The 17494-nt window shown below is 52.4% G+C and overlaps 1 protein-coding gene across 1 annotated transcript in view; it reads left to right on the forward strand.

Moving 5' to 3' along the window:
• VWF (von Willebrand factor) overlaps positions 1-17494 on the forward strand; it is a 125850-nt gene that overhangs the window by 21173 nt on the left and 87183 nt on the right. The window contains 4 exon segments of the mRNA XM_010845201.1: positions 9494-9710; positions 11402-11524; positions 12375-12486; positions 13441-13487. Of these exon segments, the coding sequence (XP_010843503.1) occupies positions 9494-9710; positions 11402-11524; positions 12375-12486; positions 13441-13487 (499 nt within the window).

Here is a 17494-nt window from a genome sequence, read left to right on the forward strand (position 1 = left end):
GTGATTAAGTTGGACTCCAATTGGGTCTGCCCACCCACCCAGGCAGGGTGAGGTCATGGCTTGATGGACTGGGGCTGGCGCGCTCTCGCCAGCCTCTGGCACCACAGACGAGAGATGCAGGAAGACAGAAGTAGCTAATGCTGGGCATCGGAGCCAGGGAGATGCTGGAAGTGAATTATCTGACCCTCTTTGGTCTCCCTGACAGAATGGTTTAGCAGAGAGCTGAGGAGAAGCCATCTTTGAGCTGTTTGGGCTAATACTGACAGCAGGCAATGACAACAGTTACAAGCAGTCGATTGCACTCCCTGTGTTATGTCATTTAGGTTTATTTTGCAGGAAAGTTGAAGGCAGGCATTGCTATCTCATTTAGGACTAGGTCCTGCTGTGCCAGGATAGCTAAAGTAGAAACAGCTTCCATGGTAGAGCAGTGTATTTCTCTCTCACTGAGAAGGAGTTCGGAGTGGGATGTCCAGTACTGATGCCATGGTGTTGGGTGAAGGGTCCTTCGGTCTCGTTTCCCTGTTGTCCTCAGCCTCATGGCCCAAAATGGCAGCTGAAGCATCAGACATCAAGACCACATTCCAGTCATAGAAAGAGAAGGGTTGAAAGAAACACCCCTTCCTTTGGAGGCTGCTTCTTGGGAGTCACACACAACTTTCCTGCTTATGTTGGGGTTAGCGAGGGGAGCAAAGCTTAGTCTTATGACCACTCCCAGCTGCAAGGGAGGCTGAAAAATCAAATCTTTGTTCTCAGTGGCTATGTGCCCAGCAGTTTTCTGACTAAGAAAGACGGGAGGAATATATCCGGACAACTTTCCATCTCTTCCACAATCTCCCTCTTTTAAGGGTGAGGAAATAAAGGTACCAAGAGCGGAGATGATCTTCCTGAAGTCACACATTTTGTGAGCGATGGGGTTGGTCTTTCTAAAATCTGTGCTATATCCACTGGGCTACATTGTTTTCTGATCTGACTGATAGGAAACAAGGCGGGGAGTGGGGGGCATTGGGGTCGTGGAAAACCAGGTGAACTGTGGCTAAGTGGCAGGTGCCTGGCCTATGGCGTGAAATCAGGGTTTGAGTTCAGCTCAGTGACTCCTTCACCAGTATAGCTGTTGGCAAACTAAATTGACTGAGGACTGCTTTACACTCTTAAAAATAATTGAGGACCCCAAAGAGTCTGCTTTTTAAAAAATAATATACGTTTTTTTATTTGGGTGCGCTGGGTTTTAGTTGCGGAATGTGGGATCTTCGATCTTCATTTCAGCGTGTGGGGCCTTTAGTTGCAGAATTTAAACTCTTGGTTGTGGCACACAGTATCTAGTTCCATAACCAGGGATTGAACCCAGGCCCCCTGCATTGGGAGCACAGAGTCTTAGCCGCTGGACCACTAGGGAAGTCCCAGAGTGTGTGTTTATATGGCTTATGCCTGTCAATATTTACCCTGCTGCTGCTGCTGCTAAGTTGCTTCAGTCGTGTCTGACTCTGTGCGACCCCATAGGCGGCAGCCCACCAGGCTCTCCCGTCCCTGGGATTCTCCAGGCAAGAACACTGGAGTGGGTTGCCATTTCCTTCTCCAATGCATGAAAGTGAAAAGTGAAAGTGAAGTTGCTCAGTTGTGTCTGACTCTTCATGACCCCAGGGACTGCAGCCTTCCAGGCTCCTCTGTCCATGGGATTTTCCAGGCAAGAGTACTGGAGTGGGTTGCCATTACCGTCTCCGAATATTTACCCTATTAGATATCAAAAAGAAAAATTGTAAACATATACATTTATTTAAAACTAAGACATGATATTTAGCATGAATGTGTGTTTGCTTAGTTGCTAAGTCATGTCTGACTCTTTGTGACCCCATGGACTGTAGCCTGCCAGGCTCCTCTGTCCATGGGATTTCCCAGGCAAGGATACTGGAGTGGCTTGCCATTTCCTTCTCCAATTTAACACGAATACTATCTTTTAATAAAAAGGACTATAAATTCCAAACCAAAAAAAAAACGTTGGGAGGAGGATGGTGTTGTCTCACAGTTCTACAAACTTCCTCACTGTCTGGCTTGAGAGAAAGCAGCTGGTTCTTACATTTGCGTCTGTAGCCGGCCTGTTGTGAGCCCACACATCATGTAGTCTCTGGAAAATTCCACTGTGCTTTACAAAAGAATGAGAGCATAAAGGTCAGATGACATCTTAGTGTTATTACGAAACTAGTTTTGATCTTGAGGATTCCTGCAAGGTTCTTGGGAATTTGTTGGGGGTCCCTGGACCACACTTTGAGAACTGCTGACCTATTGAATTCTTCATTTTCTCCTGCCTCAGTTTCTAAATCAGAAAGGCTGTATTTAGCCTCTGAGGTTTGGGTTCTTTAAAAAAAATTTTTTTAACTTTATTTAAAAATTATTTACTTGTTTTTTACTTGGCTGTCCTGGATCTCAGTTGCAGCATGGGGGATCTAGTTCCCTGACCAGGGATCAAACTTGGGCCCCTGCATTGGGAGCATGGAGTCTTTGTCTCTGGCCCACCAGGGAAGTCTCGAGGTTTGTGTTCTTTGAAGGGGTCTTCAGGCCTCTGTGTGGGAGTGGGTGACCTGCGGGTCTCTGAAACAACTTTATTTGTTGGGTTACAGAGAGCACAGATCAAAATGGAGGGGAGAGGGGTGTGGTCTGTCTGTCTTTAAAGCCGTAGAAGGGTGGAGACTCTGCAGGTCCATCAGCTCTGGGCTCTATAGGTCAGCGGCCTTGGGTGAGTGATGAGCAGTCAGAGGAAGCTGCCCACTCCTTGCGTCACCCTGGCCCACCCAACACTGCTGGGCATAACTGTATCCACTCCCTAGGACAAGGAGACATATGGAGACACACCTATGTCACAGATGGCTTGGGTTCCATGAGAACACGTGGCAACAGGCTTGGGAACCCAGGCCTGCTCACCAAATCCTACGGTGGATGGAGTGCCCTGGAATGAATCAGAGAAAGACACCTCCTAGTGCTTTACTCAGGGAGTAACAAAGAGAGGGTCTGGAGGACCAGCTTGGGAGAAAACAGAAACTGATTCAAGGAGAGTCCACAAGGTTGGGACCATGACAAGGATCAGAATTAGCTGCTAGGAGAAGCCCAGGCACTGACCTATCAGAGTAGCGTCCCAGGGGCAGCTGTGCCTTTCCTGGGGTGTTTGTTAGCAACGCAGGGTTTGGCTTGACCGTAATTACTCTGTCTCCTGCTGCCTGAATTTGGCCGTTGGCCTTGTCTGGTGTGGCTTGAAACCTAAGTCCTGTGTAGCGTCCAGAGCCTGGTTCAGACTGTACCTCCTTCCCTGGCGTCTCAGCGGCAGCTTCCTTCTTGCTGTGACTGGCCACACCCTTGGGAAGACACACTTACACTGAGACCAGGTCTTCAGGCCATTATATAAACCTTCCCCATGGAAATACCTGGTGCAGGTAGATTGAAAACTCCCTGAGAACTGGAGGATATGACTCTCTCATTGCCCTTGTCGTGACTGTTGATTTAGCTCTTTTGTACAGCCTGGTATGCATGTCTTGGGCTTCCCTGGTGGCTCAGATGATAAAGAATTGGTCTGCAGTGTGGGAGACCTGGGTTCGATCCCTGGGTCAGGAAGATCCCCTGGAGAAAGGAATGGCTACCCACTCCAGTATTTTTGCCTGGTGAATCCCATGGACGGTGGAGCCTGGCGTGCTACAGTCTACGGGGTCGACAAGAGTCAGACACGACTGATTGACTAACACTTCACTTTCATGCCTTGGGAACACTTTCATGACTTGGGAATACAGCTCCTGTCTTTGAAAAGCCTGCTGGGAAATGGGGAGATGGCCCCGGAAATGGAGACCAGAGTAGATGCACCCAGGAGCCTATGGGAACATTGAACCCGCTTTCTATTGTGGGTCTTGCCTGGCACAGCGCCTGGACATAGTAGATGTGCAAGAAATTGAAGGAGACATTGGGATGTGTTCAGGAAACTATCAGTAATGCAGGACATGGGGAGGGGGAAGGGTGAGAGAGAAGGAGGCTGGGCTCAGGCCATGGAAGGCCAGGCCTCCCTGCCTCCCTCACATGCTGACACTTGGCCCTCCAAGTGGGGATGGGACCTAGACTTGCCTTTTCTATTGACCACACAGCTAAATGCTTGCTGAGTGACAATATGGTCACCTCCTACTGGTCCCTGTCTCTCCATGGCTCTCAGAGGACACAATAGTTCCATCTTGGACTTGTATCCATGGAAGTATCCTGCCTGGGGCCTGGCCTGGCCTGGCAGGGGTGCTCAGCTACTCAGGAACTTGTGTCCTCCTGACCCACCCAACACTGCCGCTCATGACTATGTCCAGCTCCCATGGACAAGGAGACAGGCAAAGCATACCTATATCACAGATAACTTGGGTTCCATGAGGGCATGTGGTAATAGGCATGAAAACCCAGGCCTGCTCACCAAACCCTACAGTGGATGGAGTGCGCTGGGACGAATCAGGCTGTGTGCCCTGGGACGAATCAGGATGTAGGTGATGGATCGGGGATCCTGGAAGGAGCAGATGGCAGGCCAGGTGTGCCACTGTGCTACCGTTGTGGGGTAAGGCCAGTTGGGCTTTAAAGGCTGGCAGGCATCTGGAAATCCTCCCTGACCTTCACACTGTGGTCACTCTCATGACCAAGCTCAGGCCAGGGCTGACCAGAGGACAGCTTGTTCCTTTTCTCTGAGAAAGAAAGCCTAGGCAGGTTTTGGATGCAGATGGTCGAGGCCTCAGTAACTGTTCTAAGAGAGGTGGCCGTGTCTGCAGAAATCCACTCCCTCTTGCAGGCAAATGATCAGAACCCACCCTTCTTGCTAAGGCTTTCTGAAAACCATTTACTACCTCCAGGGACCTCCCAGGAAATGTGCTGGAGTACGGTTCCCACTTTTCCTTCCAGCAGGGATGAAGGTGGGCCAGCTGGAGATGAGCCACACTGGACCCTACTCCCCCACCCTGGGTTCTGAAAGGGGGAGGGGAGGCCTGGACTCCTGGGTTTCTCCCTTCCTCTGACTGGTTCTGTGTCCGTCGAGGGGCCTGGTCCCTGTGCCTGGGAGCTGGTCATGTGGTGCAGGGACTGCTCGAAGCCACTGTCCTACAGCCCAGGCAATGGAAGTCAGCACTAGAAAACCCCATGGAGTTGCCTTTGGTTTTTTTTTTTCCTCTGGTTCCAAATTGTGTGTGTAGCAAGAGGTAGGCAAGTGCCTAAGCTCCTGCGCCTACCCCAAGGGTGCCCTCAACTGCCCTGTAAGAGACCAGTAACCTCCTCCACATTTTAAAAAAATTTTATGTGAACCTTTTTTTAAAGAGCTTCTCTGGTGGCTCATACAGTAAAGGATCCGCTTGCAATGCAGGAGACCTGGGTTTGATCCCTGGTTGGGGAAGATCGCCTGGAGGAGGGCATGGCAACCCACTCCAGTGTTCTTGCCTGGCGCATCCCTGTGGACAGAGGAGCCTGGCAGGCTGCAGTCCATGGGGTCGCAAAGAGTCAGACATGACTGAGCGACTAAAGCATAGCACGTTAAAAAAAAATGTCTTTATTGAATTTGTCACAATATTGACATTAAAAGATGCTTACTCCTTGGAAGGAAAGTTATGACCAACCTAGACAGCATAGTCAAAAGCAGAGACATTACTTTGTCAACAAAGGTCAGTCTAGTCAAGGCTATGGTTTTTCCAGTGGTCACGTATGGATGTGAGAGTTGGACTATAAAGAAAGCTGAGCGCCGAAGAATTGGTGCTTTTGAACTGTGGTGTTGGAGAAGACTCTTGAGAGTTCCTTGGACAGCAAGGAGATCCAACCAGTCCATCCTAAAGGAGATCAGTCCTGGGTGTTCATTGGAAGGACTGATGCTGAAGCTGAAACTCCAATACTTTGGCCACCTGATGCGAAGAGCTGACTCATTTGAAAAGACCCTGATGCTGGGAAAGATTGAGGGCAGGAGGAGAAGGTGATGGCAGAGGATGAGATGGTTGGATGGCATCACTGACTCAGTGGACACGGGTTTGGGTGGACTCTGGGAGTTGGTGATGGACAGGGAGGCCTGGTGTACTGCAGTTCATGGGGTGGCAAAGAGTCGGACACGACTGAGTGACTGAACTGAACTGACTGCTTGTTTTATGTTTTGGTGTTTTGGCTGTGAGGCTTAGAGGAACTTAGTTCCGCAACCAGGGATGGAATCTGCACCCCCTGCCTTGGAAGGTAAAGTCTTAACCCCTGGACCACTAGGGAAGATCCTGAGTGGCGTTTCTGATGGGCCAGGCAGTGGACAGGATGGAAAGAATCAGGCACAAGCCTCAGCCTCCTTCCTGGAGTCTCAGGTGCCAGTGATGATGGAGATTCTTAGACCTGTCTACTAGAAAGAAAAGTAGGGTCCTCCCCCAGCCACCCCAACTGGAAAGACACCCACCTTGTTCTGGAGGACTGTGACTGTCCCAAAGAAAAGATCAATAACAGCAGCCCTCTGTTGACCAGGGAACCCCCAAGATACTAGTGAATTGAGTGTTGCCTTGGCAACCATTCACCCCTGTACAGCCCAGGTAGATGGAGATGGGAAAAGGGACAAAGATACCCTTCTGTCCTGCTGGCGACCTGTTCACTAGTCTGAAGAGATGCCTGATGGCAGTACGGACAGTGGAAGGGCTCTCTCTGGTGGCCAGGATATCAATGTCAGTGACAATGATGATGGTGAAATGGGGTCACCATTTCTTACCTCTGGCGTGCATTATTCCATCCAGTCTTCACTTTCGTCCTTTCGGATTGTTGTTCAGTCGCTAAGTCACATCTGACTCTTTGTGATCCCATGGACTGCAGCACGTCAGACTCCCCTGTCCTCCACTATCTCCTGGAGTTTGTCCATTGAGTCCATGATACCATCCAACCATCTCATCCTCTGTCGCCCCCTTCTCCTCATGCCCTCAATCTTTCCCAGCATCAGGGTCTTTTCTAATGAGTCAGCTCTTATGAGTTATCAGGTGGCCAAAGTATTGGAGCTTCAGCTTTAGTGTCAGTCCTTCCAATGAATATTCAGGATTGATTTCCTTTAGGATTGACTAGTTTGATCTCCTTGCTGTCCAAGGGACTCTCAAGAGTCTTCTTCGACACCACAATTCGAAAGCATCAGTTCCTCAGCGCTCAGCCTTCTGTATGGTCCAACTCTCACATCCGTATATGACTACTGGAAAAAACATAGCTCTGACTTATGTCTTTTCACGGTCCAAGTCATAGTTTGGTGCAGTCATAGTTTGACATAATCTTTTCAAATAGGCACTGTTATTATTGCCTCCACAGAGGAGGTGGGGTTAGGTAAGCAGCTAGGGTCACACAGCCAGCACAGGGAAGAGGCAGAGCTGGGCCCGGGGCTGTGATGTCATACCAGATCCAGGGCAGGGCTCTTGCTGGTGTTGTCTTCAGAAACCTCAGTTTCCCCCATCTGAAGCGCTCAGGGGGTAAAGGAAAGGCGCGTGTCATCACCTCAGCAACACAGCCCAAGGCGGCCATCTTTGTTCATCAGTCACTTGCTCCACGTGTCCACCTGTGAGGCGGTGTCTGCAGCTGGAGTCTTGTTTTACTCCAGGATGCCATTTTCCATGGAAGAATGAGCTTTGTCCCCATCCCCACCCCAGACTGCGGCAAAGCTGGACTTAAGCCGCTGCTTTTTCTCTGCCGTGTGAGGGTGCGGCGGAGACCTCAGGAGCGCAGGCTCATGGAGGGAGGGAGGCTGTTCTCAGCCACAGCTCTCAGTTTGCAGAGCTGCTAATCGTCCTTGCACAAGCCTGCTTGCTGCAGCTTTGCCATTTAGCAGTCCATGTGACTGCTGCTTTTCTCAGACGCAGAGGGAACCAGTTACGCCCAACTGCTTGTGCCAGCTGGCCTTGGAGCTCCCTGGGTCCTCCCAGGGGCCTGTGGCGATCAGGGCCCTGTTTCTGATGGCAAACCATGCAAGCCAGGCAAGGGCAGGGCACTGTGGACAGGATACACATTTCCCCGGGACCACCACATGACCGTGGGGCTTCCCCCAGGAGGCTCTCCCCGGTGATACGGAGCAGAGACCACGGGGCTAGCTCCTTGATCAGAACCAGCCTTGTCCTGATTGACCTTGTACACTTAGAGCAGACTGGAGTTCTCTCTCCTGAAAACTGGTCACTTGTTTGCTCTTTTTCACCATCCCCTTTATGAATGCAGATTTGCTCTGACTGACCCTCCAGGACTCAGCTCGCTCTTCTTGTACTTCCTTCATTTTAGCTGAAGTCCTTCCATCAACAGCTGGCTTCCCTTCAGTCTGAGAACATGCCTGTACAGGAAGGAAATCGTGTACCCTGTGGGCATCAGTTATAGCAACAATACTGCCTCATGTCAAATTGAAGACAAAGTGCGATATTGATTTTAAGATGTGCTCTGATTTCAGAAACGTTAAATTGTGAAAAACAAAAACATGAGTTTAAAAATTACCAACGCATTTTTTTTTCTCACGATTTAACATCTCTGATATGGCACTAGTGGTGAAGAATCTGCTTGCCAATGCAGGTAGACCTAAAAGACGTGGGTTTGATCCCTGGGTCGGGAAAATCCCCTGGAGGAGGAAATGGCAACCCACTCTAGTATTCTTCCCTGGAGAATCCCATGGACAGTGGAGCCTGGCAGGCTGTAGTCCATAGGGTCACACAGAGTTAGACATGACTGAAGAGACTTGGCACGCATGTTATTGAGAAAAATTACCAAAATGCAGAATGTGAAGATGCTCACAAATACAACTTACAGGGAGGGGTGTTTATACTAACGTGTCCAGGAGTCATTAGTGAGAACAGTTCCAAACCTGCTTGTGTTATGGGGTTTAGGTTGTCAACAAAGTGATAAAACTTAGGAAAATCCCTAAACTGGCAGCACCCCTGGGACACTCTGTAGAGTCCTGGCATGTTTTTGCTGATGGGAACTGGTCCAGTCTGGTCCATCCCAGGAACCATCTTGGAAATGTTTGCTCAGTTTCGTCCCTGACACGTGGAGTTTAAGTCTCTGGGGATGAAGCCTGGAGGGTCTGTTTTGTAAACCTCATCTCTGATGGAGGAACCAAGCTCAGGGAGGGGAGGTGACCAGGTGGGTGCGGGTCAGATGCCTGGCCTTCCTCACTGGGATCCTCACAGCCTCCGGTGGATTTCCACAAGAACTTCAAGTTCTGCTCCTTTCACTCACAGAATCTCTTTACCCTTGCCCTTCAGAGGACACTGTCTGCCCCTGCAGGCCAGGCCCCCGGCATCTGCATTTCCAGGGCTCAGTTCACAAGGCTGCCCTGGCCTGGGGGCGCCCCACCAAACAGGGGTCCGACAGAGTTTCACCAACTGCTGGACGGTTTCGTCTGATAGGCGTGGACAAGCACCTCCTGGGTGTGAGAGAGCAGTCTTGGATTTCCGGGCGTGGCGGGTCTCCAAGCCCCGAGGTCAGGGGACACCCGGCCGTGTGGGTGGCAGCCTTCCTAGGTGGCCTCTCCTTCTCGCAGGGCCTGTGGGAGAAGTGCCAGCTTCTGAAGACGGCCTCCGTGTTCGCCCGCTGCCACGCCCTGGTGGACCCCGAGCCTTTTGTGGCCCTGTGTGAGCGGATGCTGTGCGCATGCGCCCAGGGGCTGCGGTGCCCCTGCCCTGTGCTCCTGGAGTACCCCCGCGCCGGCGCCAAGCGGGGGAGGCTGCTGTACGGCTGGGCGGACCACAGCTCCTGCCGTAAGTCTGCGCGGGACCCCACCTCCAGCCGGGGTGGGCGGGGCCCGTCCTGGGTGTCCCACCCCAAGTAGAGGGTGCTGACCGAGGCCCCGGTTCCCGCTCGGCTCCTGCCCCCTGTTCCCGGCTCACAGAGCGAGTCCTCTCCTTAAGGGCGAAAGGAGGTTTGAAAGGTCCCCCTGGCAAAGTCCCCATATCTCCTGCCTCTGTTGTCACGCCCGGCCTCCCCGCTTCCTCGTGGACTCAAAAGCTGTTCCCCAGCTCTGCCGGGGTCTCATCCGTTCAAGTCTGAAACTGACCTGGAGCAGGGCGGTGATCTCGGCATCCTGGCAGGCTTTTCTCAAGCCCCTGACTGTCATTGCCTCCCTTCTCTCCTCTGGCTGGTACTCTCCATCCCTCCCCCGCACCCAGTCGTCTAATCTCACCGGGTCCCTAGTTATCGTGATAGTTCCCACTCCCAAATTATCATGAAGAACTAGGAGCTGCTGCGGTCACTTACAGGCAACCTCCTCCTCCTTCCCCCGCCCTGCCCCCGCAGGCTTCCCGTAGATCACACTGGCTGATGGTGCAGGGCAGGCAGCCCGAATGTTTACACACACACACACACACACACACACACACACACGCGCGCGCGCGCGCCTTTCCGTATGTGTTTCCAGCTTCTAAGTTAGAGCTTTTCATCTTTGCTGTGGGGGTGTGAGAAGGGTGGTTATTGACAGCTGAGTTGGCCTCTGGAAGGGGGAGTGGCTGTCTAAAAGACAGGTCTTTGAGGTAGGAGGGGGCAGATGACCGAGGTATCTTGGAGGAGAGGCGGTTTGGGATGCTAGGTCCTTCTGGTTCTTCCGCCTGAGCATCAGTCAGCGGCCAATAGAGAGACAAAGGAGAGCCGTCCTTATCCATGAAGGGCTGGGTCCAGTGGGAACAGCGGCTTAGGTGATGAGCTCGGAGGGCTGTCCTGCCACTCAGTGGGCATAGATAGGAATGACCATCCCCTAGCCTGGAAGATGCTGTGCGCCCATTTCTGGGTGGGGTGTCTGATTGAACCCAATCTCTTTCTTTTTTCAAAAAAATTTTTTGATGTGGACCATTTTTAAAATCTTTATTGAATTTGTTACAATATTCCTTCTGTTTTATTTTATTTTATTTTGGCCATGTGAGATCTTAGCTCCCTGACCAGGGATCAAACCTACACCCCCTGCACTGGAAGGCGAAGCCCTCACTGGACTCCAGGGAAATCCCGAGCCCAAGTTCTTGAGGAAGAGGAGCCCTCAGAAGAGGGATAGATGGAAGACACCATTTCTGGCTTGTGTGGCCTTGGGGGCCTTGCATTTTCAGCCTGGAGGCATTTGGCAGCCCCCGGAGAGCGGTTTAGGAGAAAAGGACAAAGCAGAGAAGCAAACGAGTGGCCAGTTGTTTGTGGCAATCAGGTGTCTGAGGGGGTGCCAGGTGACCCTGCTGAGTCTTAACCAGGCCCCACAAGGTGGAAGATGCCCCTTCAGGGCAGGAGTGGTCAGCGGATCGCCTGGGAGGTGACACTGACCACTGCGGTGCCACTAAAGTGAAGATGGCCCATGGGGCACTGAAGACAGAGGGGCCAGACAAGGGGGCCTCAAGGGCTCTGAGCACCTCTTGGCCTGTGAGATGCTTCCTGGAGGGGACTGGCTCCAGAGAGACTCCCGGGTTTTCCGTTTCAGGACCAGACTGCCCCGCGGGCATGGAGTACAAGGAGTGTGTGTCCCCATGCCACAGGACCTGCCGGAGCCTGAGTATCACCGAAGTGTGTCTGGAGCAGTGTGTGGATGGCTGCAGCTGCCCTGGTAACAGATGTCCCACTTTATTTACAAACCTGAGACCTCGCCAATGCCCTTGGCTCGGAGAAGCCAGATGAAGGCTGCTTGTGTTTATTCCCCATCGCTGAATTCAGAGGCCCTTTATTTACTTTTTTAAAAGTCTTTGTACAGAGTGGCCAGAATTAAGTTGGCATTTATTTTTAATTTATGTTTTCCATATCCACGAAAGCGCATGTGTGCCTGGGAAGTAGGGTGATCTGGGCTCCAGCAGTGACTTTGTTTGGGGGAGAGGGTGGCTCATGGCTCTATCTGAGCTGCAGTGTTTTCTCAGTTAAGAGTCAGGGAGTGGTCTGGGAGAAGGACAGTCTAAACTCTCTCCTGGGTTGGCCATGTGAGCTCAGCTGAAAAAGAGTCTCTTCCAGGAGAGACCTTGTGAGCTTTGGTGAAAAGTCCTGGTTAATTACTGAGAGTGAGTCCTATGTGTTTCCACTCGGGACTTGCCTACTGGAAGACTTTGAATGAAACATTTGCCTCCATGTCTTTGAGACGAACATGGAGACAAACAATCTTCCCCCACTTCTGTGCAAGATAGAAAAGAAATTCTTTGAGCTTTCTGGGAGAAGCCTTCAGCCTAGACTCATGGCTTCCTTTCTGGAAGGCCTTGAACAAAACTCTTTCCCCCATTGCTTCATCACTAGAATGGAGATAAATAGCCCCCCCCCCCACTTTGCAAACTGAAAGATCAGCATCATAGAATGAGTCCTTTGAGCTTTCTGCAAGAAGCCCTGAGCAGATGACCACCCCGGGGCTTCTGTGGTTGGGAGATGAGTCATGATGGTGACAAGGCTGAGTCTTTGTCTTGATGCCCTTGACGCAGAGGGACAGCTCCTGGATGAAGGCCGCTGTGTGGAAAGTACTGAGTGTCCCTGTGTGCATGCTGGAAAGCCATACCCTCCAGGAGCCTCCCTCTCACGAGACTGCAACACCTGGTAACTGGGGCTGACCAGTGCAGGTTTGGGGAGCTGCCAGGGGCTGGGGAGGGGCCGCTGGGCCAGCAGAGGCATTCGGGGCACCGGCAGGTGGAGCAGGACCAGGCCTGGGTTGGGGGTGTTTTGGGAAAGGCCGTGGAGGTTGACGATGAGAAGCAAGGGTTATATACAGATCTGCCTGGAGGAGGGGGGTTGGAGCGAAGGCCGCTTCACGGGCAAACAGCGTCTCTAGCTGCACTGCCAGCCATGCTTTAATAAGCGACTCTTTCTCCCTGTTGCCTTTGCTTCTCTCAAGCCATTTCTTCCAGAAGCCCCTCTGGGTGTCCCCGCCCCCACACACAGGGGAGGGGAACACCTCAAGACCTTGTCCCTGGCTGCCTTTCCCTCCTGGGCTGTCTTCCAGGAGTCTCCAGGGCTGCCCAGCATGGGTCAGGGCGTTACCCCGTCAGAGTCCACCGTTTCTGTCTTCCACCAGCAATATGTGTGTGTATGTGTGTGCATTTTGTATATGTGTGTTTATATGTATATGTGTGTGTATTGTGTGTATATGGGTGTGCATGTGTGTGCACATGTGTTTGTGTGTGCGCATGTATGTGTGTGCATGTGTGTATGTATGTGTGTGTTTGTGTATGTGCGTGTGCGTGTGCGTGTGTGTGTGTGTGTGTTGAGAGGGTAGCAATTCAACTGCTTCGTGCCTGGGTGGACTCGCTTGCTCTCCCTCTTCTGTCTGTCTGTCAGGGTTTGCTCCCTTGCCTCGGCATTGTCTCCATGATTCCTCTGCGGCTGAAGCCCCCTGGGTGCACCTTCACCTCCTGAAGCCCCCTCTGATTTGGGTGACTTTCTGGTCCCATACCCCTCCTTGGGGGCTGTGGGGTGGCGGTGCCCTCTCCAAATCCGTTCATGGATGCCTGCCTCTGCAGACCCACCCATAACCTGTGCTTCTCTCTCCACCAGCATCTGCCGAAACAGCCAGTGGGTCTGCAGCAATGAGGACTGTCCAGGTAGGGAGCTTCCCCTCACACCCACTGCCCTCCTCCTGGTGGAGAGGTGCAGCCTCCCTTACCAGACGGGGAGGACCACATAGCCAGGCAGCCTCTCCTCACCTGCCCATGCAGGCTGGATGCAACCCCTGTTCACAGCTGCAGCACCAGCTGTGCTAAACTGTTTCTTTCCGGCCAGCCAAGGGAGGCCCCTGGCAGTGAAGCGAGAGACTGCAGCTGGGCAAAGCTTTCACCCTATTTCCTGTCACCTGTTTGCTCAGAGGATTACAGTTGCGTGAGCTGTGAAACTTGCAAGGTCATGGATGACTAAACAAAGATGACGCAGATTCCTTGGAAAATTAAGAGGAAGAAGGGCTTGATGGTTCTTTAAAGTTGACGTGAGAAATTTCTGGAATTTTCCAGAATGCCTGAGCCAAAGACCTTGGCAGGATCCAAGGGCTTCACAGGTGTCTCAGTAAAAGAATCTGAGGCAGGTAAAGAATCTGCCTGCAATGCAGGAGCCACAGGAGACTTGGGTTTGACCTCTGGGTTGGCAAGATCCCTTGGGGGAGGAAATGGCAACCCACTCCAGTATTCTTGGCTGGAGAATCCTATGGACAGAGGAGCCTGGTGGGCTACAGTCCATGGGGTTGCAAAGAGTCGGACATGTTTGAGCAACTGAGCACAGCACCGCAAGAGCTAGAGAAACCAGGTCACCCAATGATTTCTCCTACACTGTCTCCACCCTGGAAAATCCATTTAGGAAAAGTTTGAATATAATCTCTGCCTTTTACTTTCTCCTCTGTTTAGCCCCAACTCCATCTACGGCAAATTTTGTCTGCTCAGATCTCCCTCTGCCTCCTCCCCTCCAGCTGTCCCCCTCCATGACCCTGGCTCTTCTCCTGATGTGTCTCCCCTTTCGGTCAGTTACATGACATTTTCTATTCGTTATGAGGCAGGTGCAATTTATTCTCATTTTACAAAAGAGGAAACAGGTTCAGAGAGGTCAAGTAACTCACTCAGAGTCACACAGCTTCTATAATATAGAGACAAACTCACAACTCACAGACTCAGACTCACAACTGCCTGACCTCTGTTTCATACTTGTTGTGTGGGTTGACTTCCCCAGTAGCTCAGACAGTATGAATTTGCCTGCAGTTCAGGAGACCTGTGTTCAATCCCTGGATTGGGAAGATCTCCTGGAGAAGGGAATGGCAACCTACTCCAGTATTCTTGCCTGGAGAATTCCATGGACAGAAGAGCCTGGTGGGCTACAGTCCACGGGGTTGCAAAGAATCAGACATGACTGAGTGACTAACACACACACACACACACACACACACACACGTGTCCAGGATCCCCATGAAACCAAGCTAATTGGAAGTTGCAGGAGACGACCCAAACCTTTATTGCCCACCGGCTGCGTCAAGTGGTGGCCAGAGGCATGTCCAGCTGCCTTTTGCTGACCAAGTGGCTGGGAATGTTTTGGGCGTGCTCTTGGCAGAACTTGGTCTTCTCTGGAACCTGTGGGCAGGGCTTGGGTAAGCGTCACTGTGTAGCCCATCCTTTTGGCTCCTCCTCCAGCCCCCGGGCTCATGGCTGTCCAGCACGGCTGTGTTCCTGGGTTTCCTGTGAGGCAGCCCCATCCCTCAGTTGTACCAAGGAGATAAGCTAAATACAATATTCAGACTTCTGATTCCCGGGAAACTTAAGGATGTCCATCAGGGGAGGTCAGAGCAGGAAATCAGATCGGAGTAGATTCAGGCCCCAAGGTTTTGCTTTTGAATGCTTGCGGATTCTCTCATTGACCCTTCTTTTCCCGGGCATTGTCAGAGATAAGGCAAGTGCAACTTCTTACTCAGATTAGAGTGCTCTTGAGAAAACACAGAGAGGCTGGGGGAAGCATTCCCACCCATTTCCCTGTGACGGGGTCAAGACCTGTGATACACAGGGCTGTGTCACTTTGTAGAAAGATGACAGCATCTGAAAAATCCCTTTCAAAAAGGCTTTTTCAGGACTTCCCTGATGGTCCAGTGGTTAGGAATCTGCCTTGCAATGTAGGGGATGTGTGTTTGATCTCTGGTCGAGGAAGTAAGATCCCACATGCTGCGGAGCAACTGAGGCCACGCATCGCAGCTAAGACTCGATGAAGCAAATAAACAAGTATCTTTTTAAAAAAGGCTTTTTCGTGACACCTGTGGATTTGGAATTCCAGCTTGGCTGCAATCAGCCGGGGTGACCCTTGCCCACCCTTGCCCCTAATCATTGCCCGTTATGCTCTGATTTCCACAAAGACTGACCCCTTGTTCGTGCCCTTCTTGAGGGGCAGTGCATTGGGAAGTCATGACTTGTTTTTGCTCGCCGCTCTGACATCATGCGTCCGTGTTTTCCCCACAACAGCCCATTCTCTGACTTACTGGACGCCACCTCGGTGCCCTACACTTCACTGCATTTCTGAGCCTGACTACCCGGGGTTAGTGCAGAACCCGGAGGTGAAGGTCTGCAACCAAGCGCCCCCACTTCTGATGCCAGCCATGGTAACTGCTAGAATGCCTCACAGAACTTGGGCAAACACTACACTTACTATTACCAGTTTATTACAAAGAAAAATATGAAGGATACAAACGCTAGATGAAGAGGTACACAGGGCAAGCTCTGGAAGGGTCCTGAGCCCAGGAGCTTCTTTCCCCATGGAACGGGGGTCACCACCTCCTGAGTGTAGATAAGCTCACCAGTCTGGAAGCCCTCCCAACTCTGTTGTTTATTTTATTTTATTAAAAAAAAATTGATTTATTTGGCTGTGCTGGGTCTTAGTTGTGGCATGCGGGATCTAGTTCCCTGACCAGGAATGGAACCTGGGCCCCCTGCACTGGGAGATTGGAGTTTTAGCCACTGGACCACCAGGCAAGTCTCTGATTAAGGGTTTTAATGGAGGTTTGGGGGCTACTTGCCCTCCCCCTGACTTCCAAGGGCAGGGCCACGCCTGGACCCCAAGTTGGGGTCCCGCCCCATGCCCGCTGTGCCTTTCAGTGCAGATATAGGCATGAGGTGGTAGTCAGGGGCTGATAAGCCTGGTCTTTGACAGGTGGGCAGCTGGCACCCTCCCCCCCCCACGCCCGCCTTAGGCCTTTGGGGGCTCCTGACTGTGTGACGGGCCCAGCATCAGCCCCTGGAGATGGAACTGGCTGTAGGGCCCACTTAGGGGGAACTTGGGGTGCAGAGCAGATCCGTGCCATGGAGGACGAGTCTTTGCTGTTTGCAGGCTGGGGGTGACAGGGCCGGGAAGGAGGGCTCCCACTTTGTGGAATAGCCATGGCAAGTGTCTCTGGTTATTTCTCTGTAGAGGAGAAGGTGGAGAGGGGACGCAGAGAGGGGGGCTGGGAAGGACTCCGGACGCTGCCTGGGCTTCAGTGGGGCCATTGTGGGCCCCAGGATGGGGATGCCCTGAGTGGGGCGGGGCCAGCAGGCATCACTGGAGATGATGGCGGAGCCCCCTCCCCCTCACAGATGGGCTGTGCTCCAGGGTGTGGTGGGTCTGTACCATGGGCTGCTCCGGGGCCTGGGGAGGACAGAGTAGTGGTTGGATCCAGGGCAAGTCGAGGGCTGGGGCTGCAGGGTGATGCTGGGGAGTCCTCGCTGCCACTCCCAGCTGTGTCAGCCTGGCTGGGGAGCTGGCTTGGGCGGTGGTGAGATAGTGGGCAGATGGCGTCCTGGGCCCCCATTTGCCCTGAAGTCCCAGCAGGGGTTTGCCCATGAGGAGGCCTGAGAGCTGCCCCTTGGCTGGGCAGGGGGTGAGGACAACATGCTGGCCCCTGGACTGCTCGCCCCATCATTGCTCTGGGCTGGCTTTCTGCCCTCTTGCCCTCAGGGACTCTCCTGGTGGGGGGGAGCCCCCGTGATAACAGTGCAGAGAAAGGCTTCTGACCCCAGCAGAGCAGAACCCAGGGAGGCAGTGGGGAGGGCTGGGAGCCGCAGTGAACCCAGAACCCAGAGCTGGAACTAACCCTGGCTTCTGACCCAGCCCCACC

The sequence above is a fragment of the Bison bison genome, unplaced genomic scaffold (genome assembly GCF_000754665.1).
Source record: "Bison bison bison isolate TAMUID 2011002044 unplaced genomic scaffold, Bison_UMD1.0 scf7180017864213, whole genome shotgun sequence".
NCBI lineage: Eukaryota > Metazoa > Chordata > Mammalia > Artiodactyla > Bovidae > Bison > Bison bison.